The following is a 23,349-nucleotide window of genomic DNA, read 5'->3' as shown; positions in this document are numbered from 1 at the left end:
GCACAGATATACAAACCACTCACTAATTTTATAAACAGAACTATGCATAGAATTGAATGCACACATTTCTATGACAGAGAATACAGCTAAAATAAACACCTTTATTGTGGTCAATGCAAGGAAATATCCTTTCTCTGCTTGTGGCTGAATTTCTCCTGGTCCATTTACTTTATAATATCACAGGGCAGTAAAGTAATACAGGATTCTTTCCTATCCTGCCAATCCATTGCTGTGCCTTTTCAGCCTGACTTCAAAGCTCAACTGACACCAGCAGTTCATAGTTGTATGCAGTGTTGTAGTCCTGTTAGTCCCAGGATATCAGAAAGACAAGGTGGGTGAGGTAATATCTTTTATTGGACCAACTTCTACTGATGAGAGAGGCAAGCTTTCAAGCTGCGCAGAGCTCTTCTTTAGGTCTGGGAAATGCAGTCGATGTCACAGGGCAAGTTTACACTACAAACTTGTATTGGTATAACTATGTTGCTCAGGGGTATGAAAAATCCACACTCCTGAGCGATGCAGTTATAACAACCTAATCCCCAGTGTAGACAGCACTATGTCAAAGGGAGAGCTTCTGCTGTGAACATAGCTACTGCCTCTTGGGGAGATGGATTAACTATGTCAACTGGAGAAGCTCTCCTGCAGGCGTAGCAGTGTCTTCAGTAACGCGCTGCACCGGTGCAGCTGCGGCGCTGCAGCACTGTACAAGAAGATAAGCCCTCAGCTAAAACACAAGGTTAAACAGATCATTGAGCATAAGCAGTTAATTTATTTCAAGGGACCATTTGAAGTGAAGTGGCCCATTAACACCTCTCCAGTCATAAGGAGGAAAGGAAAAAAAACAACCACTGCACGACACCCATACATTATCAATTTATCAAGACTACCTCTACCTGGAGCTGAATTATCGGTGCTTTCCAAGGGACTCAACTTCTGCCTCACCATAGCACCAAATACCATACTACCATGGAAAACTAGAAAAACTCTTCTGCCAACTCCACGTCAGAGAATTCTTCCACAATAATGACACCACTCCCCACAATTCCCAAGTCCCCACCGATAGTCATAAGAAAAACAAGAATCACAGTGGAGAAACTAAACTCTGGATCATTACATTGATGCTTCAGGACAAAAATTGACTGTGAAATTCTTAGCAAACATCACATCCCCCACAATTTCTCCACCACCAAGAGGATAGCTATACATTCCCTGAAATCCAACCACCAAAATGATCAAACCAACAGACAAAGGGGGCACCATCATAGTCCTCAACAGTGATGACTATGTTAACGAGGCCAACTGACAACTCTCCAGCAACACCTACAATAAAGAATTCAAAGAAGACCCCACACCACAATTTACTCGGGAATTTAAGGACATCATCAAATCCTTCCACAAACAGCTCCAAGAGAAACTCTACAACCACATCCCCCACAAAACCAGCCCAGGGACCTTTGATATGCTTCATGATACATGAACAAGAGAACCCAGGCAGACCCATCATGTCAGGCCAAGGCACATTTACTAAAGGAATATCAGGACTCATAGAAACCACCCACAAACCACTCGCCACACAATGGGCCAGCTTCCTCCAGGAAACAACACACATGCTCCAGAAATTCTGCAACATTAACAACCTCCCTCAGAACACCATTCTTGCTACAATGGATGTCACCTTCCTATACACCAACATCCCTCACAATGATGGCACAGCTGCCTGTCTCAAATGTTTACAACTTAATGGAAAATCCTCACATATCCACCTCAAACATATAATTTTACATTCAACACTAATTTTTTTTCCAAATCATGGGAACACTCATGAATATTAGAAAGGCTACCCAATATGCTGACCTCTTCATGGGCCACCTTGAAGAAGAATTTCTGAACAAAAATGCACCACAAAACCAATGACATACACCTGAGATACAAGGATGATATTTTCATCCTCTGGACAGACAATTTAAACTCCCTCATAGATTTCAACCATAACTTCAGCAACCACCACCCACCCATTAAACTCTCTCTAGAACACTCCCATACTAACATTAACGTCCTGGTCACCACAATCAGCTTCAACAACAGAACCCTGCAGACAACAATACACAAGAAGCCCATGGATCACAACACCTATTTTCACAGACGCAGTAACTACTCCAAACCACACCAAGAAATCTGTTATCTACAGCCAGGCACTCAGACACAATAGAATATGCTCCAAGGAAAAAGTCCAGGATATACACCCTTAGAACACTCAAAACTGCCTTCACCAAACAAGGACACTATACCAGAGAAGCAGATCGCATCATGGAATGGGCTACCCAAATATCCCAATAGAACTTGCTTCAATACAGAAATAAAACCCCCTCTGACCGCACACCTCTAATTGTTACCTACCACCCCACACTGGAACCCATACAGAGTATCATCAACTAGTTACATCCCGTATACAATGGGGACAACATTGTGAAAGAAATATTTCCCAACCCTCTTCTTCTGGCCTCTCAAGCAACCCCCCAAGCTCATCATCAGAAATAAACTCCCCACAGACCAGGACAAACCAACTCAAAGTAGCATAAGAAATTGCTAGAACAACAGATGCAAAACCTGTAGACATACCTCTACTGGTACACCCCTTTCAAGATCCATGGGTCCTTCATATGCCTATCACAATATGTGGTGGACCTCAGCCAGTGCACTAAATGCCCCAGTAATAACTATGTGGGTGAAACCAAACAATCACTGCAGTTTCAAATGAACTCATATAGAAAAAGGGTAAGACAAAAATACCCCATCACCTGTGGGTGAACATTTTTCACAAAGTGATCACTCTATATCTGACCTCTCAGTACTCATCCTTAAAGGAAACCTACACAACACCTTCAAAAGGTGAGCCTGGGAGCTTAAATTCATAACTTTGATACCAAACTAGACTAGATTCATAACTAGATACTAAAAATCATGGACTGAATAGGGGCACTGGATTTATAGCTTATTAAAACAATCTATAACCCAATTAATGCACCCTCAGATTCCCCTCCCTTTCCCCACCATAACTGGAAAAGTGTTAACAGGCCACTTCACCTTGAACAGTCCCTTGAAATATATGTTAGCTACTTATGCTAAACAATCTGTTCCACCTTCCATTTAGCTGTGATACTCTGAATATATTTCCCAGACCTGAAGAGTTTTGTGTAAGCTCAAAAGCTTGTCTCTTTCACCGACATAAGTTGGTCCAATAAAAGAGCAGCAGTTCATAATTTATTAACCCATATTGGACAGGGTATTTTTAGCTAATGAAAAACCAGAAGGTACTCTCCACCTATTTCTTATGTCTGTAAAGTGATGCCAACAAAAGATGGAAACCTCATTTTTTTTCCCCCAACAGCAGAAGTTGGATAGCAGAAATATCAGTTTAGTAAAGCAACTTACCGAATGTTCCCTCAGGACTTCAAAGATATTATGCACAGCACCTAGTATATTCAGAGTGCAGTACTTTTTTTCGAAATGCATACGTAAATGAAGACACTTAAATACTATGCTGATGAGTGCCAAAGAAATGACTATAGTAAACCTAATACATACCTTTTGAAAACCTTAAGCAGGTAAGTATGTAGCACATAACTCAGATTCTGTGCTATCAGAACAGTATCCTTGGATGGAGGAGCTCTACAGAATTTACTTTCAAACCAACTGAGAAGAAATAAAATTTGTTCAGTTTTTAAATTGACTCATTTTGCAATTTTCCTCCTTTCTGTAACTCCGCTTAGTTTCTCCAGTAGTCATTAGCACAAAACGTTTCAGCCTCCAATCCAGAAAAGCATGTGCTCAGTTTTCAACAGGTGACTTCAGTGAGAATACTGGATTAGAGCCTTAAAACCTATTTTGTTTCTTTTAAAAACAGAGGCATGACTACCTGATATGGATCTTCAAATAATTTAATGGTTAAGTAAAACACTGTTGTTGATGTTAAAATATGGCTTAGTAACACCTATTCTTCTGCTCAAAAGGCTGGGGTCTGCAATCTGAACCAGAGGCATAATCAACATTAGTTATATTTGATAGTAATGTCATTCTGCTTTCAAAGTTCCAGCCACAGGTTAGATGACCTCCCTGATACTACATTACAGAATAAATGAACAAAAACAATAGAGAAGGCCAGGCAACAAAGTTTTTCAACTTTTCATTCATTACTGAAATGTGAAAATAAAATAAAAGAATAATCCCTTTTTAATATTGTCCTGCAGAATAAAGTGAGCAAGTTTAGGATAGCAACACACTAATTATGAGCTCAGAATGCACCTTTTTAAAACTTGGCTATTTTACAATCTTGGTGCTGCCAATAACCAGCAAAGTGCATTTGAAGGACACATTGGTGATGTAAACAAACAAACAGGTTATCACGACTAGTACTAACACACAGCATGTCCACGCTGCAGCTGAAACAGAGACACGATACCACAGTTCACTCAAACTGCAGAACACAAGCAAAACAGGCCAATAAATGGAGCAAGAACAGTAAAATGAAGCATGTCAATCCCTATTTGCATTCCTTCAAAGACAGACTATAAACAAGGACTGGAGTGGACACTGATGTACTTATTTGTTTAAAAAATGGTTGCCAGTTTGTTGCTTATTCATGCATATATATTGCACATATTAATAATATATGTACCTAAAAACACACATACATATATATGCACTAGCCTGTGGACATGGTATATTACTGGTATCAATAATGTAGGGATGTGTAAAAGAGGGATCCTGGAAACTCAGTTTAGATAACTAGGGGAATAAGATACATAAGTGGGGAAACTGACTGCAACATGCAAGCAAAGTGCTCACTGTGATGACAACTGTTAGGAGTTTGACTGTTCTATATACTTTTTAAAAATCCTTAGTGCAAACCATACCATTTTTGCACAGTAGTTTGGCATAAACAAGCTAAGTGTTTCAGAAGATTTTTAAAACAAAAATGCAACTATTAGTGGTGAAAACTGGTGCCCAAAATAACCATAGGGCAGTTTCCTCTACATACATCTCTACCCCTGCAGACAACCACTTAGGATCAAATCCTGACCAACTAGCCTGTGTTTAAAGGTGTTAAACAGCATCTATCCTGGGTGCTAAGTGGTGTTTAAATGGGAGTAGCAGCAACTTAATTATGGTGTCATATACTCACTTCCTGCACAACAAACCAGCCATCTCTGCTATGTCTCCACCCACTCTCTGCACTTCCCTACCAGCTAGGGTGACCAGACAGCAAGTGTGAAAAATCAGGACATGGGGTAGGGGTAATAGGAGGCTATATATGAAAAAGATCCAAAAAACAGGACTGTCCCTATAAAATCGGGATATCTGGTCACCCTACTACCAGCTGTAGAGCTCAGTTCAGCCCCAGGAAAATATGGAGATAGGAGTCTCTTGTCTCTTCTTTAAACACATACTGCAAGGATTAGGATCAGATTTCCTCACAAAATTTTGAGACTTATGCCAGATTCACAATAAATAAATCAGTAGCAGGACTTTCCTCTAAAAATACCTCTTGAAAGGGAAGTGGGAGGTAGACTTGTTTTTCACTGTTTAGCGGCCTGAGAAGCCTCTCTGCGCTTTTCATCAGTCTGCCATTCTTAATTACTATGGAATATGTTGTGTCAATTAGAAGACCTAAAGGCTTATCATAAGAAAAATACTGAGAAATTTAAAATCAGTCAAGATGTCAAAATATTCAACTTCTAAAAACAAATCTAACATCCTGTTTCATTCAAAGTAATTTGACTAACAATGAAAACACACAAGAAAAATTAAACAAATGATTACAAAAAAAATTGTATACAGCCATTATACAAACAACCTAGTATAAAAATGAATTTCAAGTAAACTCTACTAGCTTTGAGCATTCACCTTGGCATAAAGGAGCTAGTTGCTTTCACAAGAAAACAGCTAACCTTTCTGTCATACAGTAATTGAGCCTACCATTTTAGAACTTAACCTTATTGGTTTAACATCATTTGTCTTTTGTTAAAACTACAATTAAAATATTCCATAAACCAGTTTTACATCCACAGTCATTTCTGATTAGGTATCCCCTGCCCTTAGCTTTGTTTTGAAAAATCACGTTCTATTATTTTATTTAAATTTTACATCTTGTTTTGACCTACAAGCATAGGAGCCGACTCCATGGGTGCTCCAGGAAAAAAAAAATAGTGGGTGCTCAGCACCCACCGCCAGTCCCACCGATCAGCTTCTCCCCCTCTCCCTCAGCACCTGCCACCCACCATGGATCAGCCATTCAGCAGCGTGCAGGACGTGCTGGGGGAGGAGGCAGAGTGAGGGCGGGGCACGCTTCGGGGATGGGGTAGAATGGGACAGGATGAGGCGTGCAGGGGTGGAATGGGGGCAGGAAGTGGTGAGGCAGGAAGAGGTGGAGCAGAGGCAGAGAAGGGTAGGAAGAGGGAGGCCAGACCTTGGAGGGATGAGGTGGAGCTGGGACAGGGCCCAGGACTGAGCTGGGGTCAAGCACCCCCGGGGGAAGTTAGAAAGTCGGTGACTGTGCTTACAAGCATAAAACAGGAGTGCTCTGATTCTTCAGAGGTGTGCTCAGATGTAGTGGCCTCAGGCAACTGGCTGTGGCTCTGTGATTCTCAGCCCTCTGACCCCACAGAAGTTAGAGCAGGACCCCTGTTCCCGTTACGCCGGGGTGGCAGAGCTTCCATCGCCAGCTTTTCTCCAATGGGAGCTCCCTGAGGCAAGGGGAATTCTCCACTGACTATCTCTGGCTATTATAAGGCTGCTTACACAGCACAAAGTAGTATTAGCAGATCACAAAATGTGGTGCTGAGAGCCATACCCTGCCCTTGGAAGAAGGAATACATTTTCCAAGTGCTGAGGCACAGCCTTCCTTTCGGAGAAAGCAATCTGCAGACACAAAATTTGTAAACACATTTTGTAACTGCAAATAAGGAATTACAGGTGCTTATCAGAGTACTTGCACCTGAAGCCAGGTGGTTGAAAGCTAAAGTACTTGGATTTGTACCTACAATTAGTGTGCAAGAGCAAATTTTTAAAATGTGGCCCAAATGTGCACAATCTATTGACATCAATGAGAATTGTGAATGAGTATCACAGATATATCTTGGGATTCATATTATATCCACAAATCCAAAAGGAAAGTAGTAGATATTGAATAACTGGCCAAAAAACTAAAATGCCAGCCCAGATTCTGCCCAAATTTTGAAACAAACATAAACCAAATTATTAGGTTCATAAACTTTTAGACTAGTCCCCTATTTTTGTTGAAATCCATCTAAAGGTCTCAATCTGACAAGCTGTTCTCTTCAAATCTAGAGACCTTTAGGGTTAAATGGTATTTAACCTCTCCAAACTGGAATTATATACAGGAAGACGGCATAGAGGGCCTGACATAGCACATGCCAGACCTTTATGGTGGGTTCGAGGTCCAGCTCTGCCATGTTTCCAGTTTCCACACAGAACTGAGGGATTTTAAGATATAATCCTGAGGAACCATGGGAGTTTCATAGAGTTTAAGCCCAGAAGGGGCCCTTAGATCATTTAATCTGTTTTCCTGTAACACAGAGGTCATTAAATTTCATCCAGATACCTCTATATTGAGCCCAATAACTTGTCCTCTGGAAACTAAACTGTTGTGTGCCACAGAGAGAACTGGAGAAACTGAGGTGCCATCAATGCCTGAGGCCCCTAAAATGAATTGGGTGGGGTTTACTCACATGAGCCTAACAGATTATCCACATACCACGCTGAGAAGGAAGGTGAAAACCCGCAAAGTCCCTGCTAACCTGGTGGAAAATTCCTTCTTAACCCCAAATCTGGTGATCAGGTTGATCCTGAGCATTTAAGCAGCCAAGCTTCTAGGAAAGAGGATTCACTGTACCACCTCAGAGCACTGGTCCACCCTTTTTGGTGTCCCGACTCCAGTTATGGTCAATCCCTGACGTTTCGGAGGAACATGAAAAACAAAAATACGCCTGGGTAATTGAGCATTGGGGAGAAAAAATTGCACCCAGGCTTCTTCAGGTGACCATCTGAAGCGTAAGATTTAATTACAGTTATTGTAATAATGAAGAGCTGCAAGTGTTATGAGCATGCTGAGGGCAGCAGAGAGCTTCCTGTTCTCCCCGTGGCCCATGGAGGAAGAGAAAGAACAAGGGAATTAATAAATTCAGACGTCAAAGTCAGAAGGGACCAGCATTACCATCCAGCCCAACACACACACGCACCCACAAACAGGCTGCAGATTTTCTCCCAGAAGCTGGATTAAAGCCTATCTTTTGAAAGATATCTAATCTCACTTCAAAGACTTCAAGCAATGGTGAGTTCACCACCTCCCCTGGTCAGCTGCTCCAATGTTTAATTACTTCCCACTGCTAGGAAACTGCATCTTATTTGAAGGTTAAATTTGTCAAACATCCAGCCATTGGATCTTGTTAGGCCTTTGTCAGCAATGTTGAAACCCCCTACCAACTCCCCCAAGAGATATCTTTTCCATCTGTATGTACCTACACACCGTGATTAAGTCAAAAAGAGACTTACAGGTTGGCAAGGGATGCTGGGGTGAGGGAGGCTATATGTAAGTAATTCCCACTCCCACAGTAAAGTGAGTTTGGAAGGGAACTGGTTGTGGGTCTCTCATGCTCTTCGTTGGAGAGCTGAGTGGCTGTTGAAGACGAGAGCTGGCCAAACGAAGAAGGAAAGCTAAGATTTGTATCTACATAGGGAATAAGTATTTAATAATGGGCTCTTCAATTTAGCAGAGAAAGGTGTAACACGATCCAATGGCTGGATGTTAAAGGTAGACAAATTCAGACTGGAAATAAGGTATAAATTTTTAACGATGAGAGTAATTAACAATTGGAACAATTTACCAAGAGTTGTGGTGAATTCTCCATCAAGACTGGATCTTTTTCAAAAATACATTCTCTAAGAATTACTTTGGGCAAGTTCTATGGCCTGTGTTATACAGGAGGTCAGACTGGATGATCACAATAGCCCCTTCTGGCACCAGAAACTATGAATTGCCCCTCAAGGTTTTGCGTTAGTCCTTTTGTCCAGAAGTTCCCACTCTTTACAACACTTCTTTCAGGGGTTCACAGTTGAGCTAAGGCTCCTTCCCATCTGGTTCCTGCTCTCTGGAGATGTGTCCCTCTCTGGTCTAACAGGTGCAGAGAGCCCCCTCCCAGGTCCTTCTCTGCTTCTGGGTTTCTCTAGGGTATGTCTACACTACGGGATTATTCCGATTTTACATAAACTGGTTTTGTAAAACAGATTATATAAAGTTGAGTGCACGCGGCCACACTAAGCACAATAATTCAGCAGTGTGCGTCCATGTACCAAGGCTAGCGTCGATTTCTGGAGTGTTGCACTGTGGGTAGCTATCCCATAGTTATCCCATAGTTCCCGCAGCCTCCCCTGCCCATTGGAATTCTGGGTTGAGATCCCAATGCAAAACAGTGTCGCGGGTGATTCTGGGTAAATGTCGTCACTCAATCCTTCCTCCGTGAAAGCAACAGCAGACAATCATTTTGCGCCCTTTTTCCCTGGATTGCCCTGGTAGACACCATAGCATGGCAACCATGGAGCCCATTTTGCCTTTTGTCACTGTCACCATATGTGTACTGGATGCTGCTGACAGACGCGGTACTGCAGTGCTACACAGCAGCATTCATTTGCCTTTGAAAGGTAGCAGTGACGGTTACCATCCCTATAGCACCATCTGCCATGCCATTGTAAATTGGCAATGAGATGATGGTTATCAGTCGTTCTGTACCGTCTGCTGCTGTCATGGGTGCTCCTGGCTGGCCTCGCTGAGGGCAGCTGGGGGGAGCATGGACAAAAATGGGAATGACTCCCCGGGTCATTCCCTTCTTTATGTTTTGTCTAAAAATAGAGTCAGTCCTACCTAGAATATGGGGCATGTGTACTAGAGAACCAGAGAGCAAAGCCGCTCCGTGTCAGAGCCCTAGAGGTCCCGCAGAAATGATGAGCAGCATGCCATTCTAGGAGGTGCCCCTGCAACAACCCCACCCGTTGCTTCCCTCCTCTCCCAACTCTCCTGGGCTACCATGGCAGTGTCCCCTCATTTGTGTGATGAAGTAATAAAGAATGCAGGAATAAAAACACTGACTTTTTAGTGAGATAAAATGAGGGGGAGGAAGCCTCCAGCTGCTATGATAGTATAGGCAGGACATTAAAGGGTGTGGGGGGAGAGGAGCCCAGCCTCCCGCTGCTATGATAGTCCAGGCAGTACAGAATCTTTTCTTTAAACGTGAAAGGGGGGGGCTTATGGAGCTCAGCCTCCAGTTGGTAAGAGGAAGATGGTTACCAGCCGTTCTGTATCATCTGCCGGGAATGACCAGGAGTCATTCCCATTTTTACCCAGGCGCCCCCAGCCAACCTCATCGAGGCCAGCCAGGAGCACTCACGGGCTGATGATGACGATGGATAGCAGTCATACTGTACCATCTGCCACCAGCGCTGCAGCACCCTGTCTACCAGCAGCATGCAGTAGACATAGGGTGACATTGAAAAAAGGTGAGAAATGTTTTTTTTCCCTTTTCTTTCGGGGTAGGGGGGAAGGGTGTAACTTGACGACATATACCAAGAATGCAAATGCTTTTCGGAGACTGCGGGGACTGTGGGATAGCTGAAGTCCTCAGTACCCCCTCCCTCCCTCCATGAGTGTCCATTTGATTCTTTGGCTTTCCGTTACTCTTGTCACACAGCACTGTGCTGTGCACTCTGTCTATCATAGCCTGGAGATTTTTTCAAATGCTTTGCCATTTTGTCTTCTGTAATGGAGCTCTGATAGAATAGATTTGTCTCCCCATACAGCGATCAGATCCAGTATCTCCCGTACGGTCCATGCTGGAACTATTTTTGGATTTGGGCTGCATCATCACCTGTGCTGATCAGAGCTCCATGCTGGGCAAACAGGAAATGAAATTCAAAAGTTCGCGGGGCTTTTCCTGTCTACCTGGCCAGTGCATTTGAGTTCAGATTGCTTTTCAGAGCTGTCACAATGGTGCACTGTGGGCTACCGCCCGGAGGCCAATACCATCGATTTGCGGCCACACTAACCCTAATCCAACATGGCAATACCGATTTCAGCGCTACTCCTCTCATCGGGGAGGAGTATAAAAATCGGTTTAAAGAGCCCTTTATATCAATATAAAAGGCCTCGTCGTGTGGACAGGTGCAGGGTTAAATCGGTTTAACACTGCTAAATTCGATTCAAACGCGTAGTGTAGACCAGGCCCTAGGCTCCCTTCCTTGCCTAAGCAGCAGGATGCAATTTCTTATACAGCACAAGAATAGGAGCAGTCCTGTGACCTACAACTACAGATCTCAGTTTTGAAAGACCCCAAAACCATAACAGGTGCAATGGGACACACATTTGCATCACAAGCCCTAAGGCTTGCAAGACATATTGCCCAGTATGCTGCCAATTAATCCCACATACAGAGCCACAACACTTACTAACCCAAAAAATGAACACTGATGAGCACCCATCTGAAAACAAACAAGTTTTAGAAGATTCACTCATCCATATTAAATTCAGCCACTCCACAAATATACAGCATGTGCCAGTGGTCCCTCACATGTGTGAGAATATAAGCATTTACTGCTGCCCAGGCCAACCTAAAGAGGCTTGAAGTTCTTTACTTGCATGTTGTGGAGATTAATGGAAGAAGGAGGCACACATCAGGTGTGATGCTCTTTACTTGCATGTAAATATCATCATGAGCCTAGAAAACTTTATACATGTGATTAATCTTTACTTGCATGAGTAGCCCCACTCAGGCTACTGGAACCAATGGCATGAGAAAGAACTACTCATGTGGGTAACGGTTGCAGGATTGGGTTATCCAAGTTTGTTCCTCCAATCATTGTTCCTTCCTTTCTTTAACTCTCAATTTTTTAATATATTACCTTAAATTAATATGTAACCTCCTATCCCCTACTCCTCAAACAGGCAAAGCTATTCAAATCAAGGGGAATTCTGCCTGTATAATGAGTGCAAAATTGGGCCCCGAATACCTTTATGCTGACAAAAGAAAATATTACTTCATTCATACCTAATTATGTTCTCTAACCAAGAACTGATAAATGTTATTTCTAGCTCTCCCTTCTGCAGCTTTTAAAAGTGGAAAACTATGCTGTATTTCTTACCCATAACCTTATGTGCCCATATCATAGGTTTTTCATGGCCTCTACTTTGGTTATCTGATAGATTTCTTTTACTTTTTTCCCTATCTCCCACACAATTCAGGGTCTACACTGAGACATTGACAAAAGAGATTTTTCCAGTTCAAAAGCAGCAAAATAAGACTATTTTTACAGTGAATTTTCAACCTAGTTTGAAAAAGAGAAATGGAATCTAACCGAGACTCTAAGTGATTTCAGTGCCTGAAGTATTTCAAGCTAAAAAACTCCATTAGGAAAGTGTGAGCGAAACTGAGCAAGTCAGTACAAGTACATATGTGTGTGTGTGTGTGTGTGTAGTCTTAAACTATAAGGCATCATAAACATTTGCAGATTAGCATGGTAAATTTCTGGAATTCACTTCAACTAAGTACAGGAGTATTCTTTTCAGAGAGCTACTGGAATGGAAAAGAACAGAAGTGATGTGGTGGGGTTTCCCCTTCAACTGTTTAATTTAAAAAAAACTCACCCACTCAACAAGTACAGACAGTTGTTCAATCACATCTCATCTACTGTCACATGCCAAGGAATAAAACAGAAAGTCACACAAGGGGAAAGTATATCCATTTTTAAAAGTTCTACGCTCAACAAGAGTCTTGTAAGGATTCAGCTTTAGATTAAAAGCAGCAAAGAGTCCTGTGGCACCTTATAGACTAACAGACGGGTTTTAGATTAATGATTTTGAAGGTAGAATACATGAAATATACTTCCAATTCATAGGATTTCAATTTAAGATAAAATGTATTGATACTAGATTCAAAACGGCTAAACTACAATAGTATCCATATGTTTAAACCATTTCTACTACTGATACAATACATACAAACTAAATAATATTACTTCTGTTAAGAAACCATTAAATTTAAAAGAAAATGAAGGATAAACTGTTCGCCAGACAAGAAGAATAGGATTTATTTTCAAAATAAAGGAAGTGACGATAATCATTATTAGTCAAGTATACATAAAGTTTTTGTATTGGGTGCATTTTAGTAGCCCCACTTGGTTAAAAAGAGAACCAGGTCATTGGAAAAGTTTAATGTGTAATGAACCTAACTCACTCATAGCTGCCCTTGGAAACCTGACCACAGAATAACCCTTATTGATGAAGAAATTCAACTGACTTAAGCCTCTGATGTAATGATAACTTCTTTGATATACTGCTTCAGTAGCTCTGCAACAATAAACTGGCTAGCTCGTTATGGCGGAGAAGCTTGTTATCTGAGCTCAAGCGCCACAGCCACCAAAGATATTAGATATTTCTCATGACATACATTCATGACCTACCATGTAATCACCGATTTTCTTCACTTAGAAGGCCAGCAGTTATAAATCAACAAGTTCTTGGGTTGTCTGACAATCTGTGGATCTTTCTAAGTTTATCTCACTTGTATGCCCTTAATGTTTTCAGGGTTCCCATTAGTTCTGGTGTTTATGAAAGATGTCTGATGTTTCCGTATCATTTTTTCCTCTATGTATCACTACATAGATGGATTTAAAACCATCCAAAATCTGCTATACATAAAATCAGGACTGTCAAGTGATTAAAAAAATTAATCAAGATTAATTGCACTGTTAAACAATAATAGAATACTATTTATATACATATTTTTGGATGTTTTCCATATTTTCAAATATATTGATTTCAATTACGACACAGAATACAAAGTGTACAGCGCTCACTTTATATTTATTTTAAATATTTGCACTGTAAAAATAAAAGGTATTATTTTTCAATTCACTTAATACAAGTACTGCAGTGAAATCTCTATCATGAAAGTTGAATCTACAAATGTAGAATTATATACAAAAAATTGCTGCATTCAAAAATAAAACAATGTAAAACTTTAGTGCCTACAAGTCTGCTCAGTCTTACTTCTTGTTCAGTCAGACAAACAAGTTTGTTTACATTTACAGGAGATAATGCTGCCCACTTCTTAATTACAATGTCACCTGAAAGAGAGAACAGGCATTCGCATGGCACTGTTGTAGCTGGCACTGCAAGTTATTTACGTGCCCTTCATGCTCCATTCCAGAGGTCATGCATCCATGCTGATGATGGGTTCTGCTCGATAACAATCCAAAGCAGAGCAGACCAACGCATGTTCATTTTCATTAGCTGAGTCACATGACACCAGCAAAAGGCTGATTTTCTTTTTTGGTGGTTCAGGTTCTGTAGTTTCCGCATTGGAGGGTTGCTCTTTTAAGACTTCTGACAGCATGCTTCACAACACATCCTGATCAAATTTTGGAAGGCACTTCAGATTCTTAGATCTTGGGTCAAGTGCTGTAGCTATCTTTAGAAATCTCACATTGGCACCTTCTTTGTGTTTTGTCAAATCTGCAGTGAAAGCGTCCTTAAAATGAACAACATACTGGGTCATCAGCTGAGACTGCTATAACATGAAATATATGGCAGAATGTGGGTAAAACACCGAGCAGGAGACATACTATTCTCCCTAAAGGAGTTCAGTCACAAATTTAATTAACACTTTTTTTTAATGAGTGTCATCATCATGGAAGCATGTCCTCTGGAATGGTGGCCGAAGCATGAAGGGACATACAAATGTTTAGCATATCTGGCACATAAATACCTTGCAATGCCAGCTACAAAAGCGCCATGTGAATGCGTGTTCTCACTTTTAAGTGACATTGTAAATAAGAGGAGGGCAGCACTATCTCTTTTAAATGTAAACAAACTTGTCTGTCTTAGCAATTGGCTGAACAAGAAGTAGGAATGAGTGGACTTGTAGGCTTTAAAGTTCTACATTGTTTTGTTTTGAATGAAATTATGTAACAAAAAAAATCTACTTTTGTAAGTTGCATTTTCATGATAAAGAGATTGCACTACGGTACATGCATGAGGTGAACTGAAAAATACTATTTCTTTTGCTTATCATTTTTACAGTGCAAATATTTGTAATACAAATAATATAAAGTGAGTACAGTACACTTTGTTTTCTGCATTGTAGTTGAAATCAATATATTTGAAAATGTAGAAAAACATCCAACATATTTAATACATTTCAGTTGGTACTTTATTGTTTAACAGTGCAATTAAAACCGTGATTAATTGCGATTTATTTTTTTAATTGTGATTTTTTTGAGTTAAATCGCATGAGTTAATTGCGATTAATCAAGATCCATACATAAAATCCATTGAATATGAAGCAACTGTTTATTATATGTGATATCTGAGGACAACAGTGGAAAACTGAACACTGTATATTGTCTCTTCGCAAAAGCATTTTTGCATTTACAAGAAATTCTAAGAAAGCAAAATAGGAATAATATAAAATATTAGATTTACATACTGATTTAGCTGAAGATTTCAAGGCTGTTAGTAGAAAATGCCTGCTCTCATTAAGCAGATTCTTACTGAGGAATATTCATTGCTTTAAAAGTGTCAACAGGGGGGTACATTTTGTGGTTTCTTCAAAATATAAAACTAGCATTTAATGCTTAAATACTCTGTGAATACTAATGGGTGGGGTCTCGGAACAAAATTCTTCACTAATCATAGTGAATGTTTGACAGAAGTGACTATCATCCTCCAAACTTTAATCACTTGGAGAGCTATTACAAACCCATTCTTAGGATCTAGACTGAAGACATCTATGGCTGAAGATTTAGTTTGTCATTTCTAAGTCTGATTTATCTAAAGTTATAGGCCAGGAAAAGGTAGAAGTTAATCACATCAGCTAAAATTTGTAATTATAAAGAATTATTTTAAAGCAGCAAGGCGAGGGGAAAGAAAAGCACCAAGGATGAAGGCACTGACCTTTCACATGTTTAAAATTGCAGTAGTCTCTTTGTCCGTGTATATTTTTAAGGCTCGTGACAGTGTGCACTGGCATAACTGGCTGAAACCAGCAGAAGATAAACAGGCTCTCAGAAATCATTCCTCCATTGCTCCGCCATGGAAAGGCATAAATGGGCATTTCTTGCTATGAATTTAACCTCTCCAAGTGATTTTTTTGGGGGGGCGTGGGGGATGACACCTAGGTTTAATCACCTAGGACTGGATTCTGCAAAGTGTTTACCTTATGCGAGTCCTCAAATTCAATGGGACTGGAGGTCATTCAGCACTTTGCAAGATCAAGTTCTTAACCAAGATCACAGCCACCAGGGCAATCTACTGTATGCTGAGAGCCAAAAACTCACACCTTCTTTCAGCGGGTTGAAGTCAGACACTGTGGTTTTCCAAACTTCCACTGAGATAACTGGGTGGGCTACAGGAACATCAGTGCACCATAACAATGGTTTATCTATTATCTTCTAATATTTTAATTAATCACAAACTAATGACCAAGAGTAACATAAAGAGAGGATTTACGATAGCCAAAAGATAACCATAAATGTCAGTGTTTATGCCATTCTTCTCTAATTTTATTTCCAGATTTATTTCAGTATAATTTACAAAACAATAGTGATCCCCAGACCTTCTCCCCCAAAATACTCAATAACCTTTAAGCAAAACAGCCACTGCAGCTCGTCCATAAGGTCGACAAACTCATGTCATGACAGATCAGTGGAAGGGGGGATGACAGTATGTCTGGGTACTTATACAGTACAATGTTCATCACAAGTATCTTTGCACCCTACAGAATGATACCATTTAAATTGCAATTGCACTAGCTACAGTTTCCAAGTAGTTTTCAGGTATAGAGTGCATCATTATAGCACTCCAATCTCCAGCTGATAGAGGCAAGAATACCACCGAGGATACCTACAACCAAAAAAAGTTGCAAACTCCTTTCAGGGGTGCTGGAACAACTTGTATAGTGGGGGTGCAGAGCCACTGAACCAAATGGCAAACCCTGTATATAATGGAAACCACTTCAAGCCAGCGGGTGCAGCAGCACCCCCAAGATCCCTAGTTCCAGCACTTATGTCTCCTTCCCAAATGTGGATGGGATAAAAATCAGCAGAAGATCCAATATGACCTCAAGATTGCCCACATGTTTTAATTGATAAATTTATATCTATTGATATTTATAAATGGATAAAATTGAGAGGGGGGAAATTGCTTCTTTTCCTTGGGACAAAGGAAAACACACCTAAGTAAGACAAACCCCACAAAGGTTCTATTACATAAAAATGATAAAATCTGTAAGCAAGTTTCTCTTTCTGAAACACAGAAAGACACATGTTGTGCAAATGAAATGCTTTCAAATTCTGTATGTAAAACAAGAACACAATCATCAAGTCCCTGGTCTATTAACTAGTTAGGCCTACAATGCTTGTTTTTGCCCTTAAATAGCAATACAGATTTACCAATTTAACTTTTCAGCGCAGACTATTATGAAGTTCTGAACAAACCAATTCACTACAATAAGTCTAATTGTCAGTGACCTGGCTAGAAAGGAGTGCAGAACTTATAAAACATGACAAATTCTGAATTAAATTATCTTGCTTTTTGTGATTTTAATGCTAGGATTTACTACTATTTTAAAGCAACAAACCGTGATATAACCTCCTTGGAAAACACAGATTTGCGATAGAGGTCTGTATCTTCAGTTTTACTGAAGGGAGGGGATGAAGGGGAACTCAACACATTTCATCAGCTAGATTTCAGCCTCTTCTTTTCTGCTGTGGGCTAGACTCATGACCTTTATATTTGGCATCAGTCATGTTGGTTAAGTAACAGGAAAGTTCCATAGCTTTTCTGAATACTGTTTTTTTAATGTTGTCCTTGTGCGGCTCCAGTTCATGTTGTTAATTACATCAGGCCAGCATTCCACAGAGACTGCTGTGGCAGTGGCATCAGCCTGTAATCTGTCAAATTCCTTTGAAATCTCCTTCAACTGCTTTTGTCAATTTTGTGCCTTTCCGAAAGAGTCTCTATTTGTGTAAAATGTGTGCAATGTTTTGATCGAAATCCTCCCTGTGCATAGCGTAAATGTAACATTTTATGGATAGTGGGATGCAAATGGAGATTCACAATTTTCCTGAGAGTGCCCTTGATTGTTTCGAGAAGAGGGGATATCAATCCTTCTTTTTCAGAAATTTCTTTCAGCTTCCAAAACTGGTGTTACAGCTGTTAGTTGATACTCCTTTTTCATGACTTAAATAAATAGTGCTGAACACCAATATCAGGGGTGCAATCCTGGATCCATTGACCCATGGCAGAAGTCCCACTGACTTCAATGGAACCAGGATTTCACCCCAGAAATTTACAAGTATTTGTGCCCAGGAAGTTCCCACCTTTTTTTATTTTATTTTCCATTGTCTAAGCAAATGGGAAAACCCTCTTTGCCATACCTTTCTCTGCATTCTTGAATCACATTTTCAACAACCTGGACACAAGAGAGTCTGCATTTTTTCTTTTCAGACACAGAATAAATATCAATAAGAAGGAATGCATCGTTCCCTATACAGATCCTTATAACCATTATTTGGTAACAGTCTCATGCCTGACGAACTATTCTGCATTAATGCTGGTTCTTGCAATTCTTCCTCCTCCCCCCCATTTCTTCACTTGCAGCAATCAGCAGTGGGCCCATAAGTTTAAATCGGTCTATCCTTCCAGGTAGAAGTGTTTCAGCCATTCCTTCAAATTGCTGGTTTTCTGACACACTGAAGGGAACGTTAAAAGAAGTCTGAAACTTTCTCAACAAGCTCAAGTCTTTCAAGTTGCTTATAGTATTGCCACAGCCATTTTTTAAAAATGAACAGAGACGGCTCTTCAGTAAAGCTGCTGCTGAAGACTAGCTAGAAGGGTTGGGACAGAAGGCTTTAATTATCATTACGTTTTATGTTTCAGTAAGGACAACAGCACTGTAAATGTTTAATTTGCAGGACAAGGTGGGTGAGGTAATATCTTTTACTGGACCAACTTCTGTTGCTGAAAGAAACAAGCTTTTGAGCTTACACAGAGCTCTTCTTCAAGTCTGGGAAAGGTACTCCAAGTGTCACAGCTAAATACAAGGCAAGATAGATAAGGAGTTCACACACATTGCAAGAGACCATTGAAGGTGAAGAGGGCAGTTAAGACCTTGACCGTCATAGGACAAAGTAGGATTAGTGGGTTATAGATTGTTGTACTGAGCCATAAATCCAGTGTATTTATTAAGTCCATGATTTTTGGTGTCTGGCAGAGTTATGAATTTAAGCTCCAGGCTCATCTTTTGGAAGGTTGTGCAGGTTTCCTTTGAGGACAAGGACAGAAAGGTCAGATAAGGAGTGATCAGTTTGTGAAAACGTTCGCCCATGGGTGAGATGGTGTTTTTGTCTGTTATCATTTTTCTGTGTGAGTTCATTCAAGAGCATAGTAATTGTCTGGTTTCACCCACATAGTTATTGGGGCAGTTAGTACACTGGATGAAGTACACCCTGTGTTGTGATAGGTCTGTGTAGGAGCCATTGATCTTGAAAGCTGTGTTTTGGAGGGTATAGATAATCATAGCAGTGGAGATATGTCTGCAGGTTTCACATCTGTTTTTATGGCAAGGGCTGGTGCTGCTTTGAGTTTTTTACACCCATGTGCAGAATAAATTTTGTTATTGTGGTGCAGGTGGTGAGGGCTCTGCTTAGGGGTGTAGGCTCTGGGGTGGGGCCATGGATGAGGGGTTTGGGATGCAGGAGGGGGCTTAGGGGTGGGACAGAGGGTTGGGGTGCAGGGGGTGAGGGCTCCAGCAGGGGGTGAAGGCTCTGGGTGGGGCTGAGGATGAAGGGTTGAGGGTACAGGCTGCCCAGGAGCTGCAGCAGGGAGAGACGACTCCCGCCAGCCCTCTCTCACCACAGCAGCTTGGGGCTGGGAGAGAGGCACCTCTCCTCAGCTGCAGCAGCTCCAGCGGGGCTGGGCTGGGCCAGGCATGCCTCTCCCTTGATAACCTCTCTCTTGATAGCCTGTTGCGCGGCTGCGCAGCTTAGAGGGAATTTCGGTGTCTTGGTCTATCGTCTGTGCTTCTGATGATGATCCTGGCAAGGTTGGGGGTTGTCTGAAGGCCAGAAGAAGGGATTCAGGAAAGATTTCTTGCAGGATGTTGTCCCCACTAAGTACGGGTTGTAACTGTTTAATAAGACCCTCATGGGTTCTGGCGTGGGGTTCAAGTGACAACCAGGGGTGTGGGGTCGGAGGGTTTATTTTCTGGTACTGGAGCAGGATTTCTGGAGATATCTGGATAGCCTGTTACATGATGCAATCCACTTCTCTGGTGGAGTGTCCTTGTTTTATGAAGGTGGTTTTAAATATGTTACAGTTTGTATCCTGGACTTTCTCTTGGGACCACATTGTGTTGTAATTTGCAGGATCATCCAGCTTATCACGGTTCTGTGCTTCCACTTGAATAAACTGTTTTATTCAATGGTACATTTGATACTGATGAATCCAAAGAGAGCTCTTTTCTGCACTTTTTGAGATGAGCACAAATCCTCTCTCTCTCGTGCTATTTACCAACTCTTGATGAAATTTACATTTTACTTCAGAAGAATTATCTTCTTTCATTACTTCAGTCTATTCAATTACTTTTTTCCTACACTTCATTCAGCTGTAGACAGGCTGAGTCATACTAATGCATACGTTGAACCATACTAGGTACTTACTGGCATTACTGTACTGTAGCTTTCACATTTACAAGAGTTAGAATGAGAAACAGCCACCTAGTGAATTCAACACTGTGAAAGAGATGTTAGCCAATCTTATCAAGAACCATATTATCAGATACCCTGTCTACCTTCCAGAAGTGTCTAGGTGCTAGCAAGCCAACTTCCGTGATAGTTAAGAACTGCACTCACTCCCCTCTTCAAATCCAGTGACAGTTCATTCTAAACATGCATTTCTCTCCAGTCATCGGTGACTCCTCTCATTTCTCTTTCAGGCTTGCAGATAGAGCTAGGAACATTCTTACTACTTTCAAAAGATATGACAAAAACTTTAATGGTCTTATCACTTTTCTTTTAGCATACCGAATACTTTAAAAAGTTTCATTCCCATCTTGAAATTAGGGACTCATGTTTCTAAGATAAACAACTTCAAAATTTCTTTATTGTTCATGTAACTACTTCAGAGTAACACAGAAGTTAAAAAAAATGAAAAAAGCCAAACCTCTTTTATCTCACCAGGGTTGAAGATTTTCTCAGAAACAAAAACTAAAACGTTGAAGACTTTCTCACAACCCTGGATTGAACAGTTTACTATCAAATCTGGCTAAACACCCTACATCGAGGAGGCATACAACTGTTATTTCCTCCAGATGTGCACTCTCTCCCTTCTCTGGTTTGAACCCTGGCCATCAATCCCTCTACAGTCATCATTTTCAGTTAGTCAATGGGAAAGCCAAGACAGTGCAGCATTTAGTTCCAATGAAAAAGAAATGGAATAATCAAAGGGCCTAGGAGTTTTGTCTGTAATTTTGATGGGCTGGGAGTCTTATAAGTTGACACTGTGCTGATTTGAATCTTTTTGTCTCTATATAAACAATTAATTGTATATGTACATTGAGTCTAGAATGGGCACATTCTATGGATTTAATAAAGGGCAGGAAGGGCAGCCAGTACATTCCTCGGCCCGTGCGGCTTCCTTAAGCCCCCATTGGCCTGGAGCGGTGAACCGCGGCCAGTGGGAGCTGCTATTGGCCGAACCTGTGGATGTGGCAGGTAAACAAACCGGCCCAGCCCACCAGGGGCTTTCCCTGAACAAGCGATGGCCCTAGTTTGAGAACCACTGCTCTACACGCCACCATAAGTGTAGACATAGTCTCTATTAGAAATCTATACATCTCTCCCAGCTGGCTAATTTTGGAGGTGCTCTCATGAGCAGTGCAGCAATAGCAAGAACCAACGCTGATGTTCAAGCCACACATGAGCTGCTTTTGGAATTGGTGAGAAAGCACAGGCATCATCATTTCATAAGGAGACAAGATCTGTGGATCACTTCAGCACATAAAAAATTACTCAGGTACTACTGGAGGAAAATTCCATTCACTATGCATGGGACAAGTACTGAGGACATGAACAACTACAATGCTCTTTTAATGTTGCTTACATCTTAAAATTATATACACCACACAGTGAATTTACATGTGTATTTGCCCAGCCTCTTTCCAACCATCTTAGATGTTGCTCAAAACATCTAATGTCAGATACAGCTTTAAGAGAACAAGAAACATTTTGATTAACTTGTTTTCCCTTAGCAGGAAGGTGACTTCTAGTGGTATTGAGGTGGGCACAACAAATGTTATTTAAAGCCCAACCCCTGTTCCTACTGATCTGTTGAATCATAGAATCATAGAAGATTAGGTTGGAAGGGACCTCAGGAGGTCATCTAGTCTAGATAGCTGAAAGTTACTGATTGGTAGCTTTCTAAAATGAGCTCTGATTTTAAACTATTCCTGAAGCAGAATGAGGAAATAAAACAAATGCAACACAAATAAAGGACTGAACCAAGAACTTCCATGGAAAGAATTACTTACATCCAACGAATCTTCATTCACTAGAATGAGAGACATATTCTGAGAAACAAGCCGGCAGGAGTACCCTGTAAAAGATAAAAACAAGGGTTTCGTTGTAAAAATTACAAATATTTTAATTTCACTTTTGATATAGCACCTTTTATTTGAGGATTTCTAAGGGCCAAATTATGAGCTCCATGGTGAACAGTTACTTACAGGAGTAGTCCGTTGTGAGTAACTGATCAGCAATATGAATAATAATGAATGGAGTGGTTTTTTGTTTGTTTTTGTAGGGGTGGCATAGAGAGACACACATTAACAGCAATGTAAGTAATTTAGTCAGACTACAAGATTTTTCGTTGCGCTAATATATTTTATAGGAGTTATTGAGGACTGACATATGAAAGAATCCATTTAACCAACAACTGAAATGCAGCCTCCTCTTGGGTGGAAAATAGCAGCTGTTTACCAGCATACAGCTGTAATGTACAACATTTAGGTCATTAAGTAAAGAAGAATTTTGTGATTATTATTATCAAGGATGTTTCTGCCTGATGCTCTTCATAACTTACCTTAAGTATAATTATGGTCCATAATAATATAGCTTTGCAATAATATTTTGGGCAATATTTTGCAATGAATACATTTGTGTTGACTAGATAAGGATTCCTTTGTACAAATATAAGAGGGTTGTGGCCAGCAGTGAGACTGTATGCCT

The 23,349-nt window shown here is 40.7% G+C and overlaps 1 protein-coding gene across 3 annotated transcripts in view; it reads right to left on the bottom strand.

Moving 5' to 3' along the window:
- The window catches only part of ATP8A2 (ATPase phospholipid transporting 8A2), a 657,063-nt gene that overhangs the window by 419,698 nt on the left and 214,016 nt on the right, over window positions 1-23,349 (bottom strand). For all 3 annotated transcript variants that reach the window (XM_050937153.1, XM_050937152.1, XM_050937151.1), the window contains exon 24: window positions 22,653-22,717. In XM_050937153.1, coding sequence (XP_050793110.1) covers window positions 22,653-22,717 — 65 coding nt within the window. The remainder of the gene's footprint in view (window positions 1-22,652; window positions 22,718-23,349) is intronic.

This window comes from Gopherus flavomarginatus, chromosome 1 (assembly GCF_025201925.1).
Source record: "Gopherus flavomarginatus isolate rGopFla2 chromosome 1, rGopFla2.mat.asm, whole genome shotgun sequence".
Taxonomy (NCBI): domain Eukaryota; kingdom Metazoa; phylum Chordata; order Testudines; family Testudinidae; genus Gopherus; species Gopherus flavomarginatus.
This window is presented reverse-complemented; position numbering and strand designations above follow the sequence as displayed.